At 40.0% G+C, this 24,871-nt stretch overlaps 1 protein-coding gene across 2 annotated transcripts in view; it reads left to right on the top strand.

The window, feature by feature from the left end:
- sorl1 (sortilin-related receptor, L(DLR class) A repeats containing) overlaps window positions 1-24,871 on the top strand; it is a 92,621-nt gene that overhangs the window by 16,039 nt on the left and 51,711 nt on the right. For both annotated transcript variants that reach the window (XM_053646351.1, XM_053646350.1), the window contains exons 3-7: window positions 2,957-3,085; window positions 6,958-7,119; window positions 7,508-7,575; window positions 15,798-15,978; window positions 24,632-24,733. In XM_053646351.1, the coding sequence (XP_053502326.1) occupies window positions 2,957-3,085; window positions 6,958-7,119; window positions 7,508-7,575; window positions 15,798-15,978; window positions 24,632-24,733 (642 nt within the window). The remainder of the gene's footprint in view (window positions 1-2,956; window positions 3,086-6,957; window positions 7,120-7,507; window positions 7,576-15,797; window positions 15,979-24,631; window positions 24,734-24,871) is intronic.

The following is a 24,871-nucleotide window of genomic DNA, read 5'->3' as shown; positions in this document are numbered from 1 at the left end:
AGCAGCGAAAATCAAACACTTTTGGCCGCAGCGATCACAAAAAATTTGACATTTATGTCCTGTACTGACTGCTTATACAATATATCTCATGAGCTTTTCATGGATACCAACTTTCTTGTGGTAATGCTCTTGTGAACTATTTACGCATAAAGTATTCTGGATGTCCTAGGAAAGCACTAGTTTTGTGCTTCCTATACTGCTGAAGCCCCTTCATTTTCTGTAGCACTAAAAGCTTAAAATGTAATTCACAACCAGTCACACCCAGACTTTCAATCTAACCCCATGATGTCCTCCTCTCTTCTGTACTCACAGTTTGTTCCTTTTCACCTGTCTGTTTGCTGCAACTCTGCATTATTCTGTATAATAGTTTCCCGGTTACGTATCAGGAAATCACAGTGCTGCTAAGCTGTAAAGACCTGTGCTCATGACAACATATTCTGCCTCGTTGGAGCCTGTCCGATTAAAAAGCTCCATCTGTTTCTCACAGCCTCTGCGTGTGATTCTGGCTTTGATTATGTCATCCTAAAGCCTGTCAAACAATGAGCAGAACGTTAGCAGAAGAAGTGTTAAGTTCTGGTTAAGGGGTTAGAAATTTACACAGTATGTGACATAGTTGAAATATATCACTGTTTCATATTATCATGAAGAAAACACAAACTAGTGGTGAAAATGAACAGAAGGGTTTATCGGGAGTTTTTTTTGTACCATTTGTCTTTGTACGCAACATTCGGTCTCCTGTTACTGGAGGACGTGTGGAGTAATTATGATCAGTTCACACTGGATGAATGATCTCTGTATAAATCACAGAGATGGGAATGTCTTCAGGATGCATGCATGGCTGTCATGCTTAAAAACTCGTACTTGTACTCGTAGTACGTTTACTACAAATACAATATTTGACCTTTATTGAAACGTTTTGTTGTAGGACTTGTGGTTGCGCTTATCACTTATGATCGTTTGTTTTGAGCTCAAAACCTGCTTTCCCACAAGATGTTGGTAAAGATCCCAATACATGTCCATTTCGATGGGATCTATGCCGATCAGCCATAACATTAAAACCACTGACAGGTGAAGTGAATAACATTTGATTATCTTATTACAGTGGCACCTGTCAAGGGGTGTGGTATGTTAGGCAGCACGTGAACAGTCAGTTCTCGAGGTTGATGTGTTGGAAGCAGGAAAAATGGGCAAGCGTAAGGATCTGAGTGACTTTGACGAGGGCCAAATTGGGATGGCTAGACGGACGACTGGGTCAGAGCATCTCCAAAATGGCAGGTCTTGTGGGGTGTTCCCCGTATGCATTGGTTAGTACCTACCAAAGGTGGTCCAAGGAAAGACAACCGGTGAACTGGCCACTTAAGGCTCGTTGATGTGCGTGGGGAGTGAAGGCTAGCCCATCTGGTCTGATCCAACAGAAGCTGTAGCACAAATTGCTGAAAAAGTTAGATATCTATGATTGGAAGGTGTCAGAACACACTGCATTTCTGATTGCAACATATGGGGCTGCGTATGGAGCTGTGTAGCTGCAGACCAGTCAGAGTGCCCATGCTAACCCCTGTCCACCACCAAAAGCACCTGCAATGGGCACATGAGCATCAGAACTGGACCATGGAGCAATGGAAGAAAGTGGCCTGCTCTGATGAATCATGTGTTCTTTTACATCCTGTGGATGACTGGGTTATTTGTGCGTCACTTACCAGAGGAAAAGATGGCACAAGGATGGACTATGGGAAGAAGGCAAGCTGGCGGAGGAAGTGTGATGCTCTGCATGTTCTGCAGGGAAACCTTGCTTCCTGGCATGCATGTGGATGTTACTTTGACACGTACCACCTACCTAAACATTGTTGCAGACCAAGTACAGCGCTTCATGGCAACAGTATGGCTGATCGGTGTGTATTACCTGGAGTTATTTCTGCTGGTCATTTAATAGAAGGTGAAACACAGCATAATCTTTCTAGACATTTGTAAAACTTGGCCTGATTGGGACATAACTAAAATCCTGAAGATACACCAGTTTATAATTATGTTACTAAACTAGTCCAGTCTGAATAGGACTTAAGAAATATTTATAAAATTCCCAATATTTATCACATGAGAGAAAGAGAGAGTTGGTATTGCTGAGCCCAACGAAAAAAAAATGGAAATGCATTTTAATCTGTATTTTGCACAACCGGTCAAAAGTGAAGTTACTGTTCAACTAACCATGAAGCCCTGACACTGTACCAACCCTAGTTCTAGGGTTAACGGATGGCGTGACTTGGTGGAGAATCAAAGCCCTGAGGATGAAGTGGGGTTTTTATCTCTGATACTGTGTGTCATCACTTTCCAGAAAGAACCTCTTGGCACACATGCAAAAGCCCTGGAGTTTAAAAAGGTGAAACTTTGACCAGGATTTGTTTACATAGCTGGGCATTTGGACATAACAGGATAACAAGGGGTTTGGAGAGTAGGAGGTAGTTTCCAGTTACCAGATTCTGTTGAGTTCTCAAGTAACTTTTAGTATATTTGTATTTGCCAAATCAGATATTCTGATTTTAAAACTAAGGCAGGGAAGGGGAATTTGAGAACTGTGATTTTGACTTTCTAATTGTCTTCACACAAAAGCAGGACACTGAAAATGGGAACGAAGTGCAGGGTGAATATAAGCTTGCTGTAATGAGAGAGGAGCATTCCTCTTGTGTGGTTTTCATGATATTAGTAATATCACAGCACAAGCAGAAGATAATCGCTGTGAGTTTGGTATATTGCTGTCCAATAAAATAATAATTATTTACATAAACTAAAGGTTTTTTTTTTTCTTTCTTATGTGGTTTATTATTGTAAATAAACCAGCCTTTCCTTATTGGGGGGGACCTCGGTTTTGTTAGAATGTACACAATACGTTTCTTGTTTTTACACATTTTATGTAACATTATATACTATATTTAATTGCTGTTTTCATACCTTTTTTCCACAGGTTTATGTGTCGTATGACTATGGAACCACCTTCATCCACATTTCAGATAAGTTCGACCTGCCTAGTGGGAAGGAGAACAGCAAGCAGGTGATCTCGCAGTTCTACCACAGCCCTGCTGATAACCGACGTGTGAGTATCTACTTCTGCTCGTTTTTCTCAATTTTCAAACATGGGCCTTAAAGCACCGAGTGAGGTCAGTTAAGGTTGTTTTGATGTGGGGATGTGCCTCTGTGGCCTGTCCTTCTTTTAAGGGGGGTGTGTGTGTGTGTGTGTGTGTGTGTGTGTGTGTGTGTGTGTGTGGAGAAGCTGCTTCTGGGCGTGGGAGCAGTTCTCATGAGAGCGAGTGCGACAGCGTGACTAATAGTCCCGGCCTTGCCCGTAGCCGTCGCCCTTGGCACCCAATATAATTGCCTGCTTCAGGGAGGAGTTGCCACTTGCAAAGACACCTGGGAGTTGAAGTGCTGCTCTGCTCCATGATTCTGCAGTGCGGCTCCTCAGGCCAAAGTCCTGAGCCATAGTCCTGAGGAGGAGGAGGATAACTAACGGTAGCATTTTGCAGTGCACAGTATTAGCACTACGGCATTAGGACAGCTGTCCACTTTTAATTTAATAGATGACTTTCCCTATATAATCCAAATAACAAGTGAGCAACCAAATGAACTGAGAGAGCTGGCTGGGATAAAAAAAACATTATAATATCTGCGCACGGTTCATGCAAATCTAAGATAAAAATATTCCCTAAAGACAAAGGCATGACTGTTCATGGACATGTCTTTTTATAGCAGCTCAGTCTCATCAGTTTTGTCTCCCTGTGGAAGAGTGTATTTTAAATCACACATGGTCATGTGTGAGCAATGTGTTGCACTCTTTTTCTCTTCCACTATCTCGTTGTTCTTTCTTTCTCCGGCTCGGTTCGTCCTCCAAGCTCTTTACGTTGGCTCTTATTGGAGCGGAAACCGTTTTACCATTACCAGGTTTAAAGGGAACGCACATACAGTGCCCTCCACTAATATTGGCATCCGTGGTAAATATGAGCAAAGAAGGCTGTGAAAAATTGTGTTTATTGTTTAACTTTTTGATCTTTTGATAAAAAAATTCACAAAAATACTCTGCTCTCCCGGATATCAAACAATTTCAAACACAACACAGGTTTATAAAAAAACTTTGTTAAATATAGGTGTGCAACAATTATTGAGAAATATATTTGAAGCATATTCCCGTTGATATTAACTTTTTTTTTTTTTTTTTTTTTTTTTTTTTTTTTTATACATACACCTGGGTGACTAGGAACAGGAATTTGTTCAACCATGACTTCCTGTTTCACAGGGGTATAAATATGAGGTAACGAACAGGCTAAATTCCTTTAGTCATTCATAACAATGGGTAAGACCAAAGAATATAGCTGTGATGTGCGGCAAAACGTTGTTGAGCTTCACAAACTGGGAAGTGTCTATAAGAAGCACAAGCATTGAAAATGCCCATTTCCACCATCAGGGCAATAATTAAGAAGTTCCAAATGGAAATGTTATGAATCAACCTGGAATTGGACGTGTGTCTATATTGTCTCAACACACTGTGAAGAGGATGGTTCGAGTTGGAGAATTGCAGATGTTAGTTCCATCTTGGGGTCAGAAAGTCTCCAAAACTACAATCCGAAGTCACCTACATCACCACAAGTTGTTTCAAAGGGTTTCAAGAAAAAAGCCTCTACACTCATTCAAAAACAAACTCAAGCATCTTCAGTTTGCCAGACACTATTGGAACTTCAAATGGGATCGGGTTCTATGTTCAGATGAAACCAAAATAGACCTTTTTGGCAATAAACACCAGAGGTGGTTTTGGTGCACAGAGAGGTAGCCATATGGAAAAGTACCTCATGGCCACAGTTAAATATGGTGGTGGCTCTTTAATGTTTTGGGGCTGTTTTTCTGCCAGAGGACCTGGACATTTTGTTAGGATAAATGACATCATGGACTCTATCAAATATCAACAGATATTAAATGAAAACCTGCCTCTGCCAGAAAGCTTAAAATAGGCCGTGGTTGGATCCTCCAGCAGGACAATGATCCAAAACATACATCAAAATCAACACAAAAATGGTTTACTGACCACAAAATCAAGGTCCTGCCATGGCCATCCCAGTCCCCTGACTGTGAGTGTGAGACTGTGACTGTGGGGTGAACTGAAGAGGAGAGACCACCAGAGTTGACCTTGAAATTGAAATTGACCTTGAAAGGATCTGGAGAGATTCTGTATGGAGGAATGGTCTCAGATCCCTTGCCATGTATTCTCCAACCTCATCAGGCATTATAGGAGAATACTCAGAGCTGTTATCTTGGCAAACGGAGGTAGCACAAAGTATTGACTAAAATGATGCCAATAATTGTTGCACACCAATATTCAACAAAGACATTTTTTTTTTTTGGATAAACCTGTGTTTTGTTTGCAATTGGTTGATATCCATGAGAGCAGAATATTTTTGTGATTTTTTTTTTTTTTTTTTTTTTTTTTTTTTTTTTTTAAAAACAAAAGATCGAAAGGTTAAACAATAAAGACAATTTATCACAGCCTTCTTTGCTCATATATAACAAGGGTGCCAATATTAGTGGAGGGCACTTTAGATACAGGATCAAGCAGAAGACGCAGAGGGAAAATCGCAGCTGCATAATTACATACAAAGATCCACTATCTCTTAACTATATTAAAAATGTTTTCTTTGTAGTCTTAGCTTTTGATGTTTCACATTTATTCTTTACTATCCCTGTCAATTAGAGCTATTTATAAGTTGAGTTTTTATTGTGGGTTTTATTTTATTTTATATATATATATATATATATATATATATATATATATATATATATATATATATATATATAATATATGCATGCGCATGTTTGACTGGTAACTTGAATAAAAATGCGTTTAATCCAACCAATAATATTCCAAAAACAAGTTGACCTATACATATACCTGTCAGCTTGGACCTAATGATCATTTTAATCAAAATGTGTTCTGTCAGTGGAAAGTTCATGAGCAGGAATAACTAGCTTTGTGGCACTAATAAATATTCAAAATATTATTGTACACATTTAAATCATGAGCATAATATTGGAATAGTTGGATTATGGAGGGAATGTTCCAGTTAAAGGGGTCGCGGGCTTGAGAACAGTATTACGGAATGAGATCCCTTGAATTAGGCATTCAAGTGTGCCCAGTGTCTTTGAGGGTTTCCTCTGGGATCTCTGGTTTCCTCCCACCTCCCCAAAAGCATGACATTAGGTGGATTAGCTGAACTAAATTGCCCCAAGGTTTGAATGAGTGTGTAAAGGCTTTATACTTGCTCTTAACTATACATACGCATACGCAAGATGGCTGCCGCATGTCATGCACGACTGAATGGTGCAATACAAACGTCAACATAATGTGTTCACAACTGAATAAACAAACTTAGCGTGTCTGAAATCACATACGTATGCACTATTCTAGATACTGTTTTAACCTACTGATTCTAGATTTACGAGATTAGCAAATACTTTTTGAACATACGATGAGGGTTTCTGATTTGAGACGCAATCACAGCAACAGCAGAATGTTTTAAAGGGAAACCGGTCTTGCCAGAATGTATATTGTTGCTGTGTGAAATCTCTAAGCAGTACAGTTCGACTTGGAAACCAGATGGACAGGGATGTTTTGGCTCTGACGTGCCATTTAGAGGATGTTGCGTTTAATCCTTCAAGTGCGTATGTGAACAGTGGCGCTCGTGTAGCAGCTGCACACACGCACATACCTGTGGTGAAAGTGAGGTATATTTGCAGCTTAAATGTGTATGTGCATGTTGCCCATGTGATGGACATGTGATGTCCCCAGTGTTCCCAGGACAAACTCTGGATCCACCCTAAACCTGACCAGGGATAAAGCGCTTACTAAAGATGAATGAATGAATTAAAATGTATGAAGGAAACAATTAACTTTTTATTTCTGTTCTTTCATGTTGTCCTCAGTACCTTTTTGCAGACACCAAAAACAGTTACCTTTGGAACACCTTTGATTTCTGCAAGAGCGTCCAGGGATTCTCCATCCCCTTCAGACCCACAGACCTGCTCCTGCACAGCAAGAGACCAAACCTGGTCCTGGGTTATGACAGTTCCCACCCTAATAAGCAGGTTTGTCCGTAACAGTTATTTCAACATGCTTGAGTGCAAAGTCACTGATATTCCTGTTTAGCTGTGCTTTATTTTTAGAGTATGAAAGCAGGGCTTTTTTTTTTTAAATTTATGAAATAGCTGCTTTTTTTTTTCTTAACATGCAGGATAGTTATTTTAGTGTTCTGATTCAGTAGGGAAACTTTATTACTCTGCATTGAAAACGTTCTGTTGCAAAGGTTGGGCTAGTGGCACTTGTCCAATAAGCGTGGTGATTCATCAGAGTTAAAGCCTTTAGAGAAAAGTTTCAGTCTGAATTCACTGTATAATGAGTCATCAGCTGGGCTTGAAATTTCAGAAAGTTTTATCCGTTTCCTTTTTCTTTTCTTTTTTCTTTTTTTCCTGGAAGCTGTGGAAGTCAGATGACTTTGGTGAAACATGGGTGCTGATTCAAGAACATGTCAAGTCCTACTTCTGGTAAGATCAATGACTGTAATTAAGTACTGCTGGTGTTTGCCGTAAGACACTCTGTGAAATACTCTGATAATTCTCACTGAGTTTGTCCATCAGGCACTGAAGGCCATGTTTCCACTTCTTCCTCACCCTTATTGGTTTCTGATTCGAATCCTAGCCTAGATCTAGCCTTATCATATAAGTGATCTTTATTCTTGCCTGTCTAGCCCAGTGAAAAGGCTTTTCACTGTTTTGGGAAGCTGAGAGCAGGAAGTCGGGGTTAATAGTGCTAACTACTCAGACAGTTCAGATGCACTATATGGCCAAAAGTTTGTGGACTCCTGGCCATCACACCTGTAACATCCCATTATAGCATTAGTCTTGTCTTGGCTGTTATATTAACCTTCACTCTTCTGGGAAGGCTTTATACTAGGTTGTAGAGCATAGCTGTGGGGATTTGTGAGCGTTCAGCCACAAGAGCATTAGTGTGGTCAGGCTCTGATGTTGCGTGAAGAGGACTGGGGTGCAGTCGTCGGCGTTCCAGTTCATCCTAAAGGTGTTCAGTGGGGTTGAGGTCAGGACGCTCGAGTTCTTCCACTCCAAACATCGGCACTGTCTTCATGGAACTCGCATTGTGCACAGGGGTATTATCCTGCTGAAACATGTTTGGACCTCTTAGTTACAGTGAAGGGAAATCGTAATGCTACAATATACAAAGATATTCTAGATATTCAGTTGACTGCTTCCAACTTTGGTGGATATGGGTGTGAAGGTCAGGTGTCCACATACTTTTGGCAATGTGATCTGTCAGAAAACAGACTTTGTGATTTAATACACTGCAGTCAATATGCACAAGTAGGCAGCGTTAGATAGTTTTAGTTGGTGTAACTGGATAATTCTAAATTTATAGTTTTAAGGCTTGACTTGTTGAATAAAATATGACAGGGCATGCAGTTATAGGAAAATAATCAATGATGGGGTGGTGTATTACAGCCCAAAACAAGGCCAAGTCACTGCCACAACCAACATTTGATTATTTTTCCAAAAGCAGCATGCTTCAGAGTGTTTTATTCCTCTTGTACTCAGCACTTTGGGAAAACTTACAATGTTTTTGTTAATGATCAACATGTCATACTTTTTAACCTTTGTAATTAGGTTTATTTTTGTGGAGCGAACACAAGTTATTTCCTGAGCTGTGCTGTTAAATAACCAACAGGAAATTCTTGATTTTTAAACTTTAAACGCTAAGTTAAATTTAATAAAGAGTTCTCCTGTGTCTATTTTGCCAAAGTTTGGTCTAACTATTGATTGAATTAGATGTTGGCATTTAATGCTGAACAAGAAGCATTTTGGAAATTGGCAAGTACCTTTGAATGTTAAACAATAACCTGCTAGCTAACATTCCACCATTATGCTTGGCTTAAATGGATTACAATTTGAAAGTTAGATGCCGTACTTGTTACGGAGAAAACACGCTTGTCATAAGGTTATTGCAAGTTCTGCAAGAAAATGAGCTAAATTATTGTGTTCACATTTCTAATTCTGCAAATGCAAAAGTATTAAAACATCCAAACTGAGCAGAGTGCTAGCTAACTATTATTGTTATATTCAAAATTGTTCAGATTAAAAATATAGTTACAGTGGTGCTTGAAAATTTGTGAACTCTTCTATTGGAAAAAAGTTTTGTTGATGGAAGAGATAAAAATATAACTTTTTGGTGTAAGTGAGAAACGTTATGTTTGGAGAAACACTGCATTCCAGCATAAGAACCTTATACCATCTGTGAAACATGGTGGTGGTGGTGGTAGTGTCATAGTTTGGGCCTGTTTTGGTGCATCTCGGCTAGGATGGCTTGCCACCGTTGATGGAACAATGAATTCTGGATTATACCAGCAAATTCTAGAGGAAAATGTCCAGACATCTGACCATGGACTCAATGTCAAGAGAAAGTGGGTCATGCAGCAAGACAACAAACCTAAGCACACAAGTTGTTCTACCTAAGAGTGGTTAAAGAAGAATAAAGTTCTATTGGATTAAAGTGAGGACTTTGACTTGGCCATTCCAAAATGTTAAATTTTGTGGAAGGACCTGAAGCAAGCAGTTCATGTGAAGAAACCCACCAACATTCCAGAGTTGAAGCTGCTCTGTACTGAGGAACGGGCTAAAATTCCTCCAAGCCGATGTGCAGGACTGATCAACAGTCATCAGTTATCAACTGATTAACAGACTGATCAACCGCAAACATTAAGCTGCAGTTATTGCTTCACAAGGGGGTCGCACCAGATACTGAAAACAAAAGTTCACATACTTTTGCCACTCACAGAAATGTAATAATGGATCATTTTCCTCAATAAATAAATGAGCAAGTGTAATATTTTTGTCTAATTTTTTAAATTGGCATCGCTTGATCTGCTTTTAGAAATCTGATGATGTTTAGTTCATATTTATGCAGAAATATAGAAAATTCTAAAGGGTTTGCAAACTTTCAATCACCACTGTACATTTTTCCTGTGATCTAAGCTATATTAAGCTGATTTACCAAGATCGCATTTACTTAGATGTTGTGAGTTCTTTATAAAGGATAGCTGTGTGAATGAGCTCATATACAATGTGAGAAAACAATATGTAAATAAGGTTTTGTTTTTTGTATGCTGTTTGATCTCAGAAGCTGTGACGAGTTCAAATATCCTGGAGGAGTAGACTGAAGCTGAAACACACACACACACACACACACACACACACACACACACACACACACACATATGTAATTATAACACTGCCTAAAGGTGGTGAGATATGGCAGAAACTGTTACCTATCATATTACAGTAGGGACAGATGCATGTGTGTAAAGGAAAACCTTCTTACAGACTTTCTTTGAATATCTTGTCCGAGGCAGTGCAAAAGAATACCTAATATAAAACCAAATTTACTGCAGTGATACGTGATATTTTTGAGAATTGTTTTGCTGGATTTTTTCATTAAAACTAGCAAAAGTAATGAGTAAATTACCTCCTTAGTCAATGACCTAAACGGACAAGGCATGCTATTTTGCTTATATGAAAGAAACAATACTCTGTAGATTCTGGATAATAATTTCTTTTTATAGAAATGATATGAAAGCATCGTTAAATTTGATGGCTTTTTTTATTGTAGCACTTTTTTGTTTCGCCGTCAGCCTGTCTGCAAACCTGTATATTGTGACAGATACTCAGTACGTTTACATGGGCAACAATAATCCGGTATTAACCCGAATAATACAATACTCTGATTATGAAACTACCATGTAAACAGTGACTATTGATTACCTTAATCCGAATAAAGTCATACTCCGGAGTAAACACAAATCGAATTAAGACAATGGAAGATTCCTGTTTTAGTCATATTATCGACGTGTATTAACGTACTGACTATGTATCATAGAAATGCACTCACCATCCACTTCATTAGGAACACCTGTGCATTTGCACATTCCTGCAGTTATCTAATCAGCCAATCATGTGGCATGCACAAAGAAATCATGCTGATACAGGTCATTTCAGTTAATGTTCACATCAGAATGAAGAAACAATGTAATCTCTGTGACTTTTAAATAGGGCATGGTTGTTGGTGCCTGAAGGATGGTTTGTGTATTTCAGAAACTGCTGATCTCCTGGGATTTTCACACACACAACCGTCTCGAGTTTACTCAGAATGGTGCGAAAAGCAAAAAAAAAAAACACATTGCGTGAATGACAGTTCTGTGTCACGTCTGTAGAAACGCCTTGTTGATAAGAGAGGTCAGAGGAGAATGGCCAGAATGGTTGAAGCTGCCAGGAAGGATATAATAACTCGTATAATCACTCTTTGCAACCGTGGTGAGCAGAAAATCATCTCGGCATGAACAAAACATCAAATTCTGTGGTGGATGAGCTACAACAGCAGAAGACAACATTGGATTCCACTCCTGTCAGCTAAGAACAAGAATCTGAGGCTATCATGGGCAGAGACTCACCCAAACTGGTCTTTTTCCAGTCTTCACCTGTCCAGTTTGAGTGCGTATGTGCCTATGATAGTGCCAGATTCTTGTTTTTGGCTGGCAGAAGTGGAATCTGATGTGGTCTTCTCCTGTAGCTCATCACCCTTTGATGTTTTGTGCATGCTGAGAGGCTTTTCTTCTCACCACCGTTGTAAAGAGTTACTATAGACTTCTATCAGCTCAATCCAGTCTGGTCATTCTCCTCTGATCTGTCTCATCAGCAAGGTATTTCAACCTGCAGACCTTCTGCTCACAGGATGGTATTTTTTTGTTTTTTCGCACGGTTCTGCATAAACTCTAGAGACGTGTGTGTGTGTGAAAACCCCAGGAGATCAGCAGTTTCTGAAATAGTCAAACCTGCCCATCTGGTACCAACAACCATGCCACGGTTAAAGATCACATTTTTCCCCCCATTCTGATGCTTGATGTGAACATTAACTGAAGCTCTTGACCTGCATCTTCGTGATTTTATGCATTGATAAAACATTGAAAAAGTTTTATCTTCCTGCCTTGATTTATCTGTACGTTTATAACACCAATACCAACCCCCTGTTTGCTATTTAAAGTATACTAAACTATATTATATCCTATTTAGCGCAGCAAATGATCGGGATGCGCGCACTGTTTTATGAACACGACTGCTATTTGCATCCGGCTTGTTCACGGGGGAGCGAAAATGATCCGCAGTAATAACCTCCGAGGAAGTTGATGATTATGTGCGCTGCATTTAAGGCGAGCTGCTGCTGCTAGCTCAGTTTGTTAGTAGTGGGAATCAGCATGCTTCCCTTGGATTAATGGCTGATTTAATGGCCTTTGGGCTTGGCTGGACTTGATCCACTTTGTTCTCTGGTGTCCAGTCAGTGAGGCACCCCAAGAAAATGGAGTGTGGTTAATGAGTCTCCTCTCAGTACACTGATAAAGCCTGTGCCTTGCTCACATGACACATTAGGGGTTTTATGTAAAAATCATTCATAATTCCTGATAGCAGATATACATAATATACCACAGTGCTGTTGAATTCTCAAATCTGATCCGGCTGCGAGACAAATAAGACGTTTTTTTTTGTTTTTTTTAGCTCAGTCATTAATAACTCATTAACAGGGACTTGTATGGTGGATGCCCTCATAATCTAAGCCTAATAATAAACTTATAAAAAAAAAACAACAACCACGAAAAATGTTATGATGAAGCTTTTTTGTTTATTTAACATTACGGGAAGGAGTACAGAGGATTTTGTCCATTTCGGATTTCTTGGTAACATGTCAAGCTGCATTTTTGTCTTATTAACTTTGAGAGAGGGAAAAAAGAGGCTGAGGGAATGAATGTTTATAGCTACTATAACATAAATAATAACAGGGACTAACTTCTTTCGCGGACGTTTTTTTAACAGATGCAGAAAAGCATTCGGCCTTTCTTTTACTCCGCTCAGCCATTCATGACTGGGAGTCCAAGAGAGCTAAATTGGCCATGGGTGGGAGGGGTGGCATACTCTCACTTCTGTGAAGTACAGCGACACTAGCTAATCATGGGCATTTGTGAGGTCATGTTTACGAAAGGTGGCAGATAGCGCTAACTTCCATGTGTGTTACTCCACCCCCCCACAAACTGTAAATTGCATCGCAATTTTTAAAAAAAAAAAGCAGCCGCAAAATCCATCACAGAAAAACTCCATGTACGCACTGCATGTTTTTTCTTATATACAACCTGCCCCATCATGTTTTATACCTTAAATGCGCTATTGTACTCTCTGGGTTTAATACTGATCCCCTGAGATGGTTGCTTCAGCCCAGAGCTCCACCGCAGGCCGATTTAAGAGTGCTAAAAAATGCCGTTTCATGTCTGCTCCAGTCCAGACGCCCAGCTTTGTATTTAAATCTTGGTGGGTGGAGTAGTATAGGTGGAACAGTACAGTAGTTAGTGTGATTGTCCCTTCAGAGTAATCCTTTTATCCATTTGTTAGCAGCTTTAAGAACAAGTCTCCGCGAATAAGCCGGTATGTTTACAGAAGCTAGTTAGTTACAGTTACATTTATATAGTGCTTTTCTAGACACTCAAAGCGCTTTACATAGTGGGAGAGGGGATCTCCTCAACCACCACTAGTGCGTTGCATCCACCTGGATGATGCATCGGCAACCATAGTGCGCCAGAACGCCCTTCACACACCAGCTATTAGAGGAGAAGAGAGCGTGATGTAGCCATTTCAGAGATGAGGATTATTAGGGGGCCATGATAGAGAAGGGCCAATGGGGGAATTTCACCAGGAATTTCACCAGGGGTTACACCCCTACTCTTTTACGATAAGTGTCCTGGGATTTTTAATGACCACAGAGAGTCAGGACCTCAGTTTAAAGTCTCAGCCGAAAGACGGTGCTGTTTTTACAGTATAGTGTCCCCATCACCTACGGACCACAGGGTGAGCACCCCCCGCTAGCCTCACTAATACCACTTCCAGCAGCAACCTTAGTTTTCCCCAGGAGGTCTCCCATCCAGGTCCTGGCTAGGCTGCTTAGCTTCAGTGGGAAACCAGGTGGGAACTGCAGGGAGATCTGGCTCTGGTCAAAGGAGGCAGGGAGGCAGGCAGGCCTTTGTGCCAGGGAGCAAGAGAGTAAACCTCAGGGTTCCATGGTCTCTGAAGCCATGACTCTAATCCTAAACCTATGCTGAATCATTTATACACATGGAGCTTCATGGCCCTTAGCTTGCCTCTGTGTGGAGAGAAATGTGGACCAAAAAAGGGGACAATTCAGAAATAGCTCCAAGTATGCAAACTGATACAATTCCCTATCTTTATTAAACAAATTGTTTAAACGTTCAAAGTAATTACTGGAAAAAAGTATGTGAACCCTTATATAAAACAGACCCAGCTGCAACGTTTCACTGAGTCAGTCGAATTACTTCACTGTTTGGAATCCTTATCAGACCCTCCCATACTTACTGTAGAATTTGATGCAGATTGGCTCTCCTAATATTGTCATCCCGCTTATTTTGCTCAAAAAATGTAAAAAAATTTTTTTTTACCACAATTTAGAATCTGGTTTAGTTAGAAGCAAACACATTTTAAATCAACGGAGAACCTTTTCTTAAACATCTTAAGGTAAGACGTCTGGTGAATATCAACAGAGGAAAAAAAATGGAAAATTGTAACGATTCAACCTCAGAGAAAAAGAACCTATTAATTAAATCCCTGTAAAGTGCCTTGAAATGCACAGCGTTATTTGATGTGTTGATGTGAATTTCCACTGAAACAGGAAACATAGGGTGGGACATCTTGGGTTGCTCCTCCCATTTTTTAATAGCCAATAGAGTTTAGCTTACCTCACAGTCTGGGCTTAGCTTTACATGACACAAAAAAATTAAAGTGAATGAATGCATTCATGCCATTTCCTTCTTAACCAACCAGCCAAAGACACGTTTACGACCCATGCTTGCTGATATAGCTCTTATTTTTATAATGTTGGTGGCGAGACACTTCAGATTCTAGACATGATTTGATGAGAAGCTGAAGTGCAGAATGATTGGTGGCTGAACGTTTTGAATGCATGTATCTTCTAAATGCGAATTTCGTCATTGTTTTGGAGTGCACTAGCTTATAGATAACCTTAAGGCTAAGATATTTATACTAAAAGCCACAAAACTTTCAATTTTGATTTCATGGAGATTTTAATTGTAGCAAAGCTGCAGATAAAATTCCAATTGATTATATATTGATTTCATTTAATAGGCCAAAATTGTGATCATGATTTTTCACAAATTACTCTTTACTTTTGGTTATTTGTCTAGAGAACATTAGTTTCCACTATTGCTCTGGAAAAACTAGGTGAGGCTGGAGAAATGTGACATTTTTTCCCCGTCTCTGAGTGCCCTTTGGTGAAAGTACAGCTGAACTGATTGCAGCACTCGACTCCATGTTTAGAGGTGATTTGTCCTACAGGTTTTCACATACTTCTTCCATCGGTGATGTTTATTGTTCGTTCCATTTGTCTAATAAAGATAAGACAATGCTAAGTGATGCATGTTGTGTTTTTTAAATAAGGCACCTTTTAGGAGCCGTTCATGCAGAAATCGAGATAAGTGCAAAAGACTCGTAAACGTTTCTCAGAGCTACAGCTTTGACGTGCTGGAACAATCGGTGCATTTCTACCTTTCAGGGTTTATTGTTGTTGTTGTTGTTGTTGTTATTGTTGATCATACAGCTGTTGTACTGTGGCAATACTGTGTATGTTCTCCTAGGGGAGTCGAGCCGTATGACAGCCCGACCACAGTGCTGGTCCAGAGGCACAAACCCCAGGGTGTCTCCAGCATTCTCAGCAGCACTGACTTCTTCCAGAGCGAGGAAAACCGACACATCATTCTGGAAAGGGTGGACAGCTTTCAGCTCCGGGACAAGTACATGTTCGCTACTACAACCAGGGTAAGATCTGCATGGTGAAGCGTGGAAGCTCATGCTGTTGTGATGGAAGAAATGAACAATACAGTGAATTTACCGGACTGAGTGCTACACTAACGATACAGGAGCTTTATTAGGATTGTGTGGGTTGCATTCTGTGCAAGAGATGAGCTAAACATAAATATTTTGCCTAGTTCAGTTTCTGCCCATTAGCTTGCTGATATCACTGTAAACTGTCATAGTAGCTGCATATTAAGCAGAAGATGATATCCTGTTATAAAGTGCAGGTGCACATAGTACCTGATCCTCTGGTGTACCTGGGATCCTATGAAATACTCGGATCCTAAAAGTTCAGTTGCGGGGTGCTTGAAAGTTTGCTTCTTAAAAGTAGATAAAGAGAGCCCAATTAAAAAATGAGACAAAAAGACGCGGCCATTTATTTATTGAGATAAATGATCCAATATTACATTTCTGTGAGTGGAAAAAGTATGTGAATCTTTGTTTTCAGTATCTGGTGTGACCCACTTAAGTTTCCTGTAACTGTTGATCAGTTATGCACATCGGCTTGGAGGAATTTTAACCTGTTCCTCAGTACAGAACAGCTTCAACTCTGGGATTTTGGTGGGTTTCCTCACATGAACTCCTTGCATCAGGTCCTTCAACAAAATTTCTATTGGATTAAGGTCAGGACTTTGACTTGGCCGTTCCAAAACATGAACTTTATTCTTCTTTAAGCATTCTTGGGTAGAAATACCATCTTGCTCTTGGAGTGATCATTGTTGGTCGAGCACTCCTGGGGAGAGTAACAATGTTCTCGAGTTTCCTCCATTTGTACACAATCTGTCTGACTGTGGATTGGTGGAGTCCAAACTCTGTAGAGATGGTTTTGTGACCTTTTTCTGAGGTTCTCAGAAATCTCCTTGGTTCATGCCATGACACACTTCCACAAACATGTGTTGTGAAGATCAGACTTTGATAGATCCCTGTTCTTGAAATAAAACAGGGTGCTCACTCACACCTGATTGTCATCCCATTGATTGAAAACACCTGACTGTAATTTCACCTTCAAATTAACTGCTAATCCTAGAGGTGCACATACTTTTGCCACTCACAGATATGTAATATTGGATAATTTTCCTCAATTATTTGGGATCTCTTCGTCTACTTTTAGGACTGATGATGTTTTTGGTCATATTTATGCAGAAATGTAGAAGGTTCTAAAGGGCTCACAAACTTTCAACCACCACTGTACACTGTATATACAAGTATTTGCTTTAGAGCAATCATCATACTGACTTATTTGCTTATTAACTCGAATATTGTACAGTTTGCTGTTTTGAGGAGGAAAATATACATCACTCATCACAGTTAGCTGGCTAGTTTGTTGCTAACAAAAGAAGAACATGGGGCCGTCCTTGTATTTTGTCCCACTTTGAACACTTTGAACGCACGTAGGTCAGTGTTGGTCGACGTTATTCCACGCTCCAGTGTACCTCAGCCGAGGTATATTGAATGCAGCATAAGCGAGATGAACAAACATATGATCTTTATGTACTTGTAAACATGTTCTAAACTAGGCCATAGTGTTTGTCACCAAGCTGTTGCTTAACATTTTGGCTGATTTGAGATGTGGTGTTATATCCTTGCATGGCATGTTGGAGATGTTTGAAATGATCTCACTGGAGTGTTTATTTATAGCAGGAGAGTATATGGCAGGTTTGTGCTTGTCTTTATTATGCTCAGTGTTTTCACGTAGCAGTGTGTTATTGATCGTAAAAAGCCAGCTGATTTAAAAATTTTTTTAAAAAACATCCGAAACTTCTGTTTTGCAAAATCAACACAAAGTTTTGCCTTTTTTTCCATAAAAAAAAAGTCAATACCTAGAAATTAAATGTGTGTGTCCTGGGCACCATATGAATTGTCCATCCATTTTTAAGGCTGGTGGCTTTGCAGATGCCGTGTTTCTGTTGTTCATCTTTAATGGAATGCAGAGAGACCCCAGTGATGTGCTCAGTTTTTTTTTTTTTTTAATAGCGCACAGCTGCTCAGTGTTCTCGCTGTGGCCTTGTAGAATGAAGTGAAAAGTTCTACAGGGGAGAATGTGGAGACGCTCCTGGGCTTTTTGGCTAGAAAGATGATGTTAAGGGCCCACGTGAGATCCTCTGTGTTGTATACACCAAGCAGCCAGGAGTTCTTGACTATCTCCATGGTTGTTAATTTGCAGCAGAGACAGAGTAATTGTGAAGACAACGGTCATCTGTTTTGTATTATTAAATTGTACAAAAGAGATAGTTGTGGACTTGCAGATGGTGATCAGTCTCTGGTACAAATAAAAGAGTAAAGAAGAAAGGCATTAGTTGCAGAGTAGAGCGTTAACATGCAGATTGTTTGACAACAAAAAAATGCACAGAATAGAGAATATAGTACAGGCTTTATTTCAAGGTATGTAAATGCTGTCCAAATACACTGTTATTGATGGTGATGGAAATGAAAGGACAGATGTATTATGAAATCTTTGAGCAAAATTCTTTCTGTACATCCTTGTAAATTTAACAAAAAACAAAAGGAAACAAACATCAAATTTACTGATTGTTCTTTTTCTTATTTTTGAGAATGACTTTCCAAAAAAATCGATTTATCATGCATCACTCTAAAGTCTATTTATTACATTGTTGTTATGAGCTGAAAGAAATGGTGGCTGCAAGTAACTGCAAAACAAAACTAAGTTTAAAAAAAAAACAACTTTTAGTTTAGTCGTTTAGTTCTGGTCAGCAAGGACGTGTACTTCTGTGTTTATAATAGATGTCATGTGTGCTGAAGTTAGAAGTGGCAGAAGAGGTAGCAATATAATGTGTTTACAGCAGTAGCGGACACAGCCAAAGGGCTTTCAGTGTAGTCCTTGTCCCCCGTGTGGAGAAACAGAGGTTGCTGTAGTATGATTTAGGGTGAGTCTTGATGGAGGGGGTTATGAAATACAAATTATATTTTGGGGAGTCACAGGTAGACACAAAAAAAGCATGCGAACCATTGGAGTAAGGATCTTTTGAAAAATTTTCAGGAGGTGAAATGCTGCTCAACTGGATTAAATTCTGGTGATTGACTTGGCCAGTCTAAAACCTTTCACTTTTCCCCCCTGATGACGTCTTTTGTTGTGTTAGCAGTGTGTCTTGGATTATTGTCTTGCTACATAATGAAGTTTCTCCCAATTAGATTGGATGCATTTCTCTGTCAATTGCCAGACAGAATGTTTCTGTAGACTTCTGAATTCATTCTGCTGCTACCATCATGAGTTACATCATCAATAAAGATTAGTGAGCCTGTTCCAAAAGCAACCATGCAAACCCAAACCATGACACTACCTCCACCATGCTTGTCCACTGAGCTTGTACATTTTGGATCATGAGCAGATCCTTTCTTTCTCCACACTTTGGTCTTTCCTTCACTTTGGTAGAGGTTAATCTTGGTTCCAGAACTTTTGTGGCTCATCTCTGTATTTCTTTGTGAATTCCAATCTTGCTTTCAGATTCTTAGTGCTGATGAGTGGTTTGCATCTTGTGGTATGGCCTCTATATTTTTGCTTTCGAAATCACACTGGGTTGTGATACCTTCACCCCTGCCCTGTGGAGGTTGTTGATGTCACTGGCTGACTGTTTTGGGGATTTTATTTACAGCTCCCACAGTGTTTGTCATCAACTGCTGTTCGATGTCTGGTTGTTAGTATAACAGTGTTTTTTCTTTTTCAGGACATTCCAAATTGTTCTATTGGCTGTGCTAATGCTTGTGCGATGGCTCTGATCGATTTTCCCCTCTTTTCTTAGCTTCAGCATGGCTTGCTTTCCTCCCATGGATAGCTCTCTGGTCTTCATGTTGGTTTAAACATTTTAACAACAAATGCAGTTTTCACAGGGCTCAAACCAAGAGTAGACATTCAGTGCTATTAATTATTTAAACAATCGATCTAACAGGGCAAACCTGGGCAGCAAGAAACACCCATCAGTTAAATGGAGCCACGCTCGAAATTGTTTAACACATCTACATGTAAATATCAGGAAATGAAAGCTGAAATTCAGATCTATTGTCTCATATTTATCTTTTGATCTCAACCCCAAATATCTTCAGTGTATAGCAAAAACAAAAGAATTGGCCCTGCTGTTTCAATACTGTGAGACGGGATTGTAAATCAGCAGCTCGACACCTAACCTAGTGGATAGAACATTTATAAAAATACTCAGTTTGGCAAAGCACTGCTGAAACAACCAGAAGCAGCAGTGATAACCACTGAGCTTTTGCACTTTTGCAGTGATGATATGGTTAGATTCCACAGTTGCATGCAGCTAAATGGAGCATCTTGTGTTTAGGGCTCCTTATGAGAAGGCCAGCTTCTGTGAAAAAGCACACACAAGGCTTTTTGAACATTTTCCTGGCTGCCACTTTACATTGCAGCTCTCGTAAAATGAAACTGACATCTAACCAAAAATTGCTGCAGAACACATGGGGAATAAAACAATTGCTCATTGTTATGTTTATACTGTAACTTTTAAAACTACGAGTTGGTTTATTATCCTTACTGGATTCCAGTCTGCTAGGGTTTGTTTATCCCCAAATTTTTGTGATTACTCATGCCTGTGTGTACACTGGCTCTTAACCAAGTGTGCCCCGCAGTAAACGTTTGGACTGTTAAACTAAACCTCGAACGCTCGTCTGTCGAACCCAATACAGCATCATTGGGCCAGATCAGGCTGAGTTTTTGTGGTCTCTGATATTACAGGTAGTAATTGAACCAACTTAATGAATAGCGTGTTGTGAGCGTTGTTGAAAAGAGTTTATGCGGCGCAACAGCTCTATGTGCTTTCAGTGAACGTGTGGTTTGCTCTCCCCAGGGCGTCTTTAACTGCTCGTGCACCACTTACCCGTATTCCACTAACCCGTGCGACCATATGGTCATGTTGTCAGCGCTACACTCCATAGTGCTCATGCCAAGAAGTTACTGCTCACACATTACACCAGAGTAAGGTTTCATAACTGCTAGAGCCTGTTGTGCGGTGGTTCAAAGCCACGGTTATATTCATAGTAGCTGATCTGTAGGATCGTAGGTTTTCTTCATGTCTACCCAGGAGGAACGGATAGGATTCTCTGACATGCGTAGAAGAACTAACAAATACATCACTTCCCCTTTTAAGTGCTAAATATACCACTTTGTTTTAAATGACACAAGGACAAGTTATTGTGTGAGCTTCTATTTTTTTTTTAGGAATTTCCACTGAAATCTCTTTATAGCTTTGATTATTTTCCTCCATGCCATGACTCTACCTGGATTAACAATACGATAATTACAGTTGCTTGGTTTCAGTATTTAAACAAGATAATATGGTAATGACTAGGGTAATTACGGGGAAGTCTAGACAAACATGATCAGCCAAGTGCACGAGGTTAGAATAGTTGGGTGGAGATGTCTCCATGCGCAAAACAGAGAAGCTGACAGAATTGCACAAGTCTTGGGAACTAGTGACCCAGTTGGCGTGTCCCAAGCTTTATTACTGGCTTTGGCTGTCTGTCTTTGGATCCAGCATTAGTCAGTCATGACTGGAGTCACTAGCCAGTCAGGGCACAGTGTATTAGCTGTTTTGAGGCATCGTGTGTCTTAGACAGTCTCTCTTTGTGTTTCTCTTTCTATATTGCTATGTCTCACGCTCTCAGTAGTCCTGGGCCTCCTAATAGGATTAGCATAATGAATATCACAAGGACCTTTTGGCACTAAGAAGCATCAAAGATTCATTAAAGCTCCGGAAATGATAGTCATAATAATAACTTTTCCCCCTTCATATGGTTCTTTTAAAAAAATAATTTGTTTTGAGTATCTCTTTCTCCGCTAATCATCGTCCCACTTTTTCCTTTTCTCCAAGTAGATGGAGATTGAAAAAAAAATATAAATAAATAACGAATTGAAGAATTAATTATTGTACTTCCAATTCCAAATGTACTGTATGTACCATGCTATTATTATCGATTGTTACCAGGACAGCTACGTTGGGACACAGGCTTGCTAATTGAGCTTGCAGGTCACACCACACACACACACACACACACACTCACTAAAACTTTCACACGGCCTAATCAAGCTCTACAAGCCTGAGCTCCTGCTCGTGAGTCAGGTCTCTCTGGCTGGCAGAGCTTGTCAGCACAGTAAGTCTCTTGTTTTCTGACATAAAAGCCTCTCCCACAATGAAGGAAAAGTGCCTCTAGGAGCCAAATATGCAGCAAGTCTGTAAGAATCAGCTCCATTCATTCTGGTAGACGGGTCGGAATTCAAAAGCAAATTCTCATTGGCAAGTGAGATCAATTCTCAGACTTGGACCACACCCATGTATGTTGCATGCCTCTGTATTAAGAGTTAATCCAGTTCTGTGTGAGCTGGTTTACCACAAAGAAGCAGTCCAGAAAGAGTGTAAAAAGAGTTTTGTCAGGTGAGTGGTCTCGTCCATCGGTGACCCTTAACTATTCAGTCCACCAATAGAAAATGATTTGGACATGGCCCTGCACTCTGGTAAATTGGACGGAAAAAGGAACAAACAGCTAAAGGAATGCGGTATCTCATACACGCCAGTCCCTTGGCGCTGCATAGCCGTGTCAGTTTTGCATATTCAAACCCAGCTTGTCCTCTTTGTCAGATTAAGCCGTTGTTACAACTCTGGCTCTTTCTCTTCCTGCTCTCTCAGCAACGGCGGCCCTTTCCACAATCCTTTGCGTGTCCTTCCCTGCTCTCTAAAGCCAGATTGAGTTTTGGCTGCCTGCGACACCACTGCAGTCTGTTCCTGGAGATGGCCATTAACAGGCAGATAAATCAGGGCGATGGATGCTAGGGCCGTGACTAGAGGGTCCGAGAGAGCAACGACACTGCATGCTCTGTTTTCCACCAGGGAACGAGAAGTGCTTTTCCGCCTCATCAGGGGAAATTCATTAATGCTGGGCAGATAGTTTGCAGCCTGTCAAGCTCATGGCATTCTCTGTGCCCTGCACTTAGGAGAAAGAAATCTGCCTCTTGTGTTTGTTTGGCTCAGGCCTCCACTACCATCTTGTGGGGATTTTAAACTTGGGCTGTTAATCCAGACGGATGCAGTAAACCCAGTGTAGTCTTGACAACAAGCAGCTGATAGACTGATTTATATCATCACGGGTATTTCAGCATAGCTTCATGGAAATTGTTAGAGGATAATGCTGTGGTGAGCAGAAACCTTAATGTTTTCTAACTATCTTAGTTAATGTTAATGGTGAGCTAATGTTAATTGGTGTATTTAGTCAGGTTTGTATCCATTTGTGAATGATGCAAGCCTGTAAATAGTTATTAATTAGCCTGCTAGTTGTCTGATTGGTCTGATTGTGGTGATTAATTTTCTTTAACAGCATGGTTTGGATGGTATTTCGATGGCAGGGTTTTTATTAATGCACAAGTTTTTTTCTTTCTATAGCTAGGTTATCGTTTCTATGGTAACAACTTGCACAAGGACTTGGGTGCGGTATAGCAGACTCTCCACGTGTAACTGTTGATATGGTGACGTTTTCTGTGAAGAGATGTTTATTAGGCGTTTTTAATATTTCGCAGGTTTTTTTTTTTTTGTGATTTGTTGTGGCCAAAAATGTTTGATTTTGCAGTGGCTTTTTTCAGAATTTTTTTTTTTTTTTGTGGAAAACTACTTGAATTGGTGAAATCGCAATCACACGAAATTGTTGCGCACGGTCTTTCGCAGTGATGTTTGTTGGTCAATGAGACCTTTTAGCTGTATTCGTGTTCGACACACTCGAATCGAAGAGGGCTTTGAACGATTACGTTACATGACCCGTCTGAATCTGCAGAAATCCTGCGGTAATTTAGAAAAATTGTAAACACCACCGAAGATTGTGGAGTTTACATGATTTCATGTTCATTTCTGTGATTTGCAAAATCACTCAATCCTGGAGGGACTGTCTTAGTAATAGGACAGGCTGTGTTTTTTTTTTTTTTTTTTTTTTTCTTCTCCCTCCTTTTTAATTTCCAGAGACAGAAAAAAGAGAGGCTGGTGAGGGAATGACTGTTTACAGATGCTGTAATGCAAGTGGTAACAGGAACTACTTGTTTCGTGGATGTTGAACAATATTAAACGTAATGTAATTATTGTCAAATTGCTTTCCGGGATGTGCTGTTATTGGACAATAATCTAACCTCTTGGTGGTAACAGAAACTTGGTGAACTTAAAATTAAGCCAACAGTTTTCACATTTTGAGTAACAGACGTCTCCATTTCAGGCCCCGAGTTAGACTGAGGTTCAAATAGGATTTTATTTCTCGAATAATTGCACAATACACCTTAGCATTGCTTAACCAGGGTATTGGGGGAGGAGTTGGAGTGTCAGGAGAACATGGGGGAATTTCCAAATCGCATCTCATTCATGTTCATAGATGCTTCTATTCATCGTGACAGTAACAGTACTCCCTATATATATATGTGTGTGTGTGTGTGTGTGTGTGTGTGTGTGTGTGTGTATGTGTATATATATATATATATATATATATATATATATATATATATATATATATATATATATATATATATATATAAAATATATTTTTTATAGATTTTTTGTGGGTTTGGGGAGCAGCTTGACTGTGTGACGTGATTGTGAGGCCGTGTGTGTTCATACAGACGCTGCTCGGGAGCCATGAGCCACAGTCGGTACAGCTGTGGGTCTCCTACAACCGCCAGCCCATGAGAGCGGCCCAGTTTAACACTCGCCACCCTATCACTGTGAGTACTGTGGCTTCATTAAACCAGTGTTTCTTAACTGTGGTCGTCACTAACCCCTGCACTACATGTTTTAGTCAAATGAAATGAATAAATGTGGAGTACTTCAGGACCAAGGTCAGGAATAAATCGCTTATATAC

This window comes from Ictalurus furcatus, chromosome 17, assembly GCF_023375685.1.
Source record: "Ictalurus furcatus strain D&B chromosome 17, Billie_1.0, whole genome shotgun sequence".
In the NCBI taxonomy this organism is placed as follows: domain Eukaryota; kingdom Metazoa; phylum Chordata; class Actinopteri; order Siluriformes; family Ictaluridae; genus Ictalurus; species Ictalurus furcatus.
Note: the sequence above shows the minus strand (reverse complement) of the source record. Positions and strands in the feature narration are given on the sequence as shown.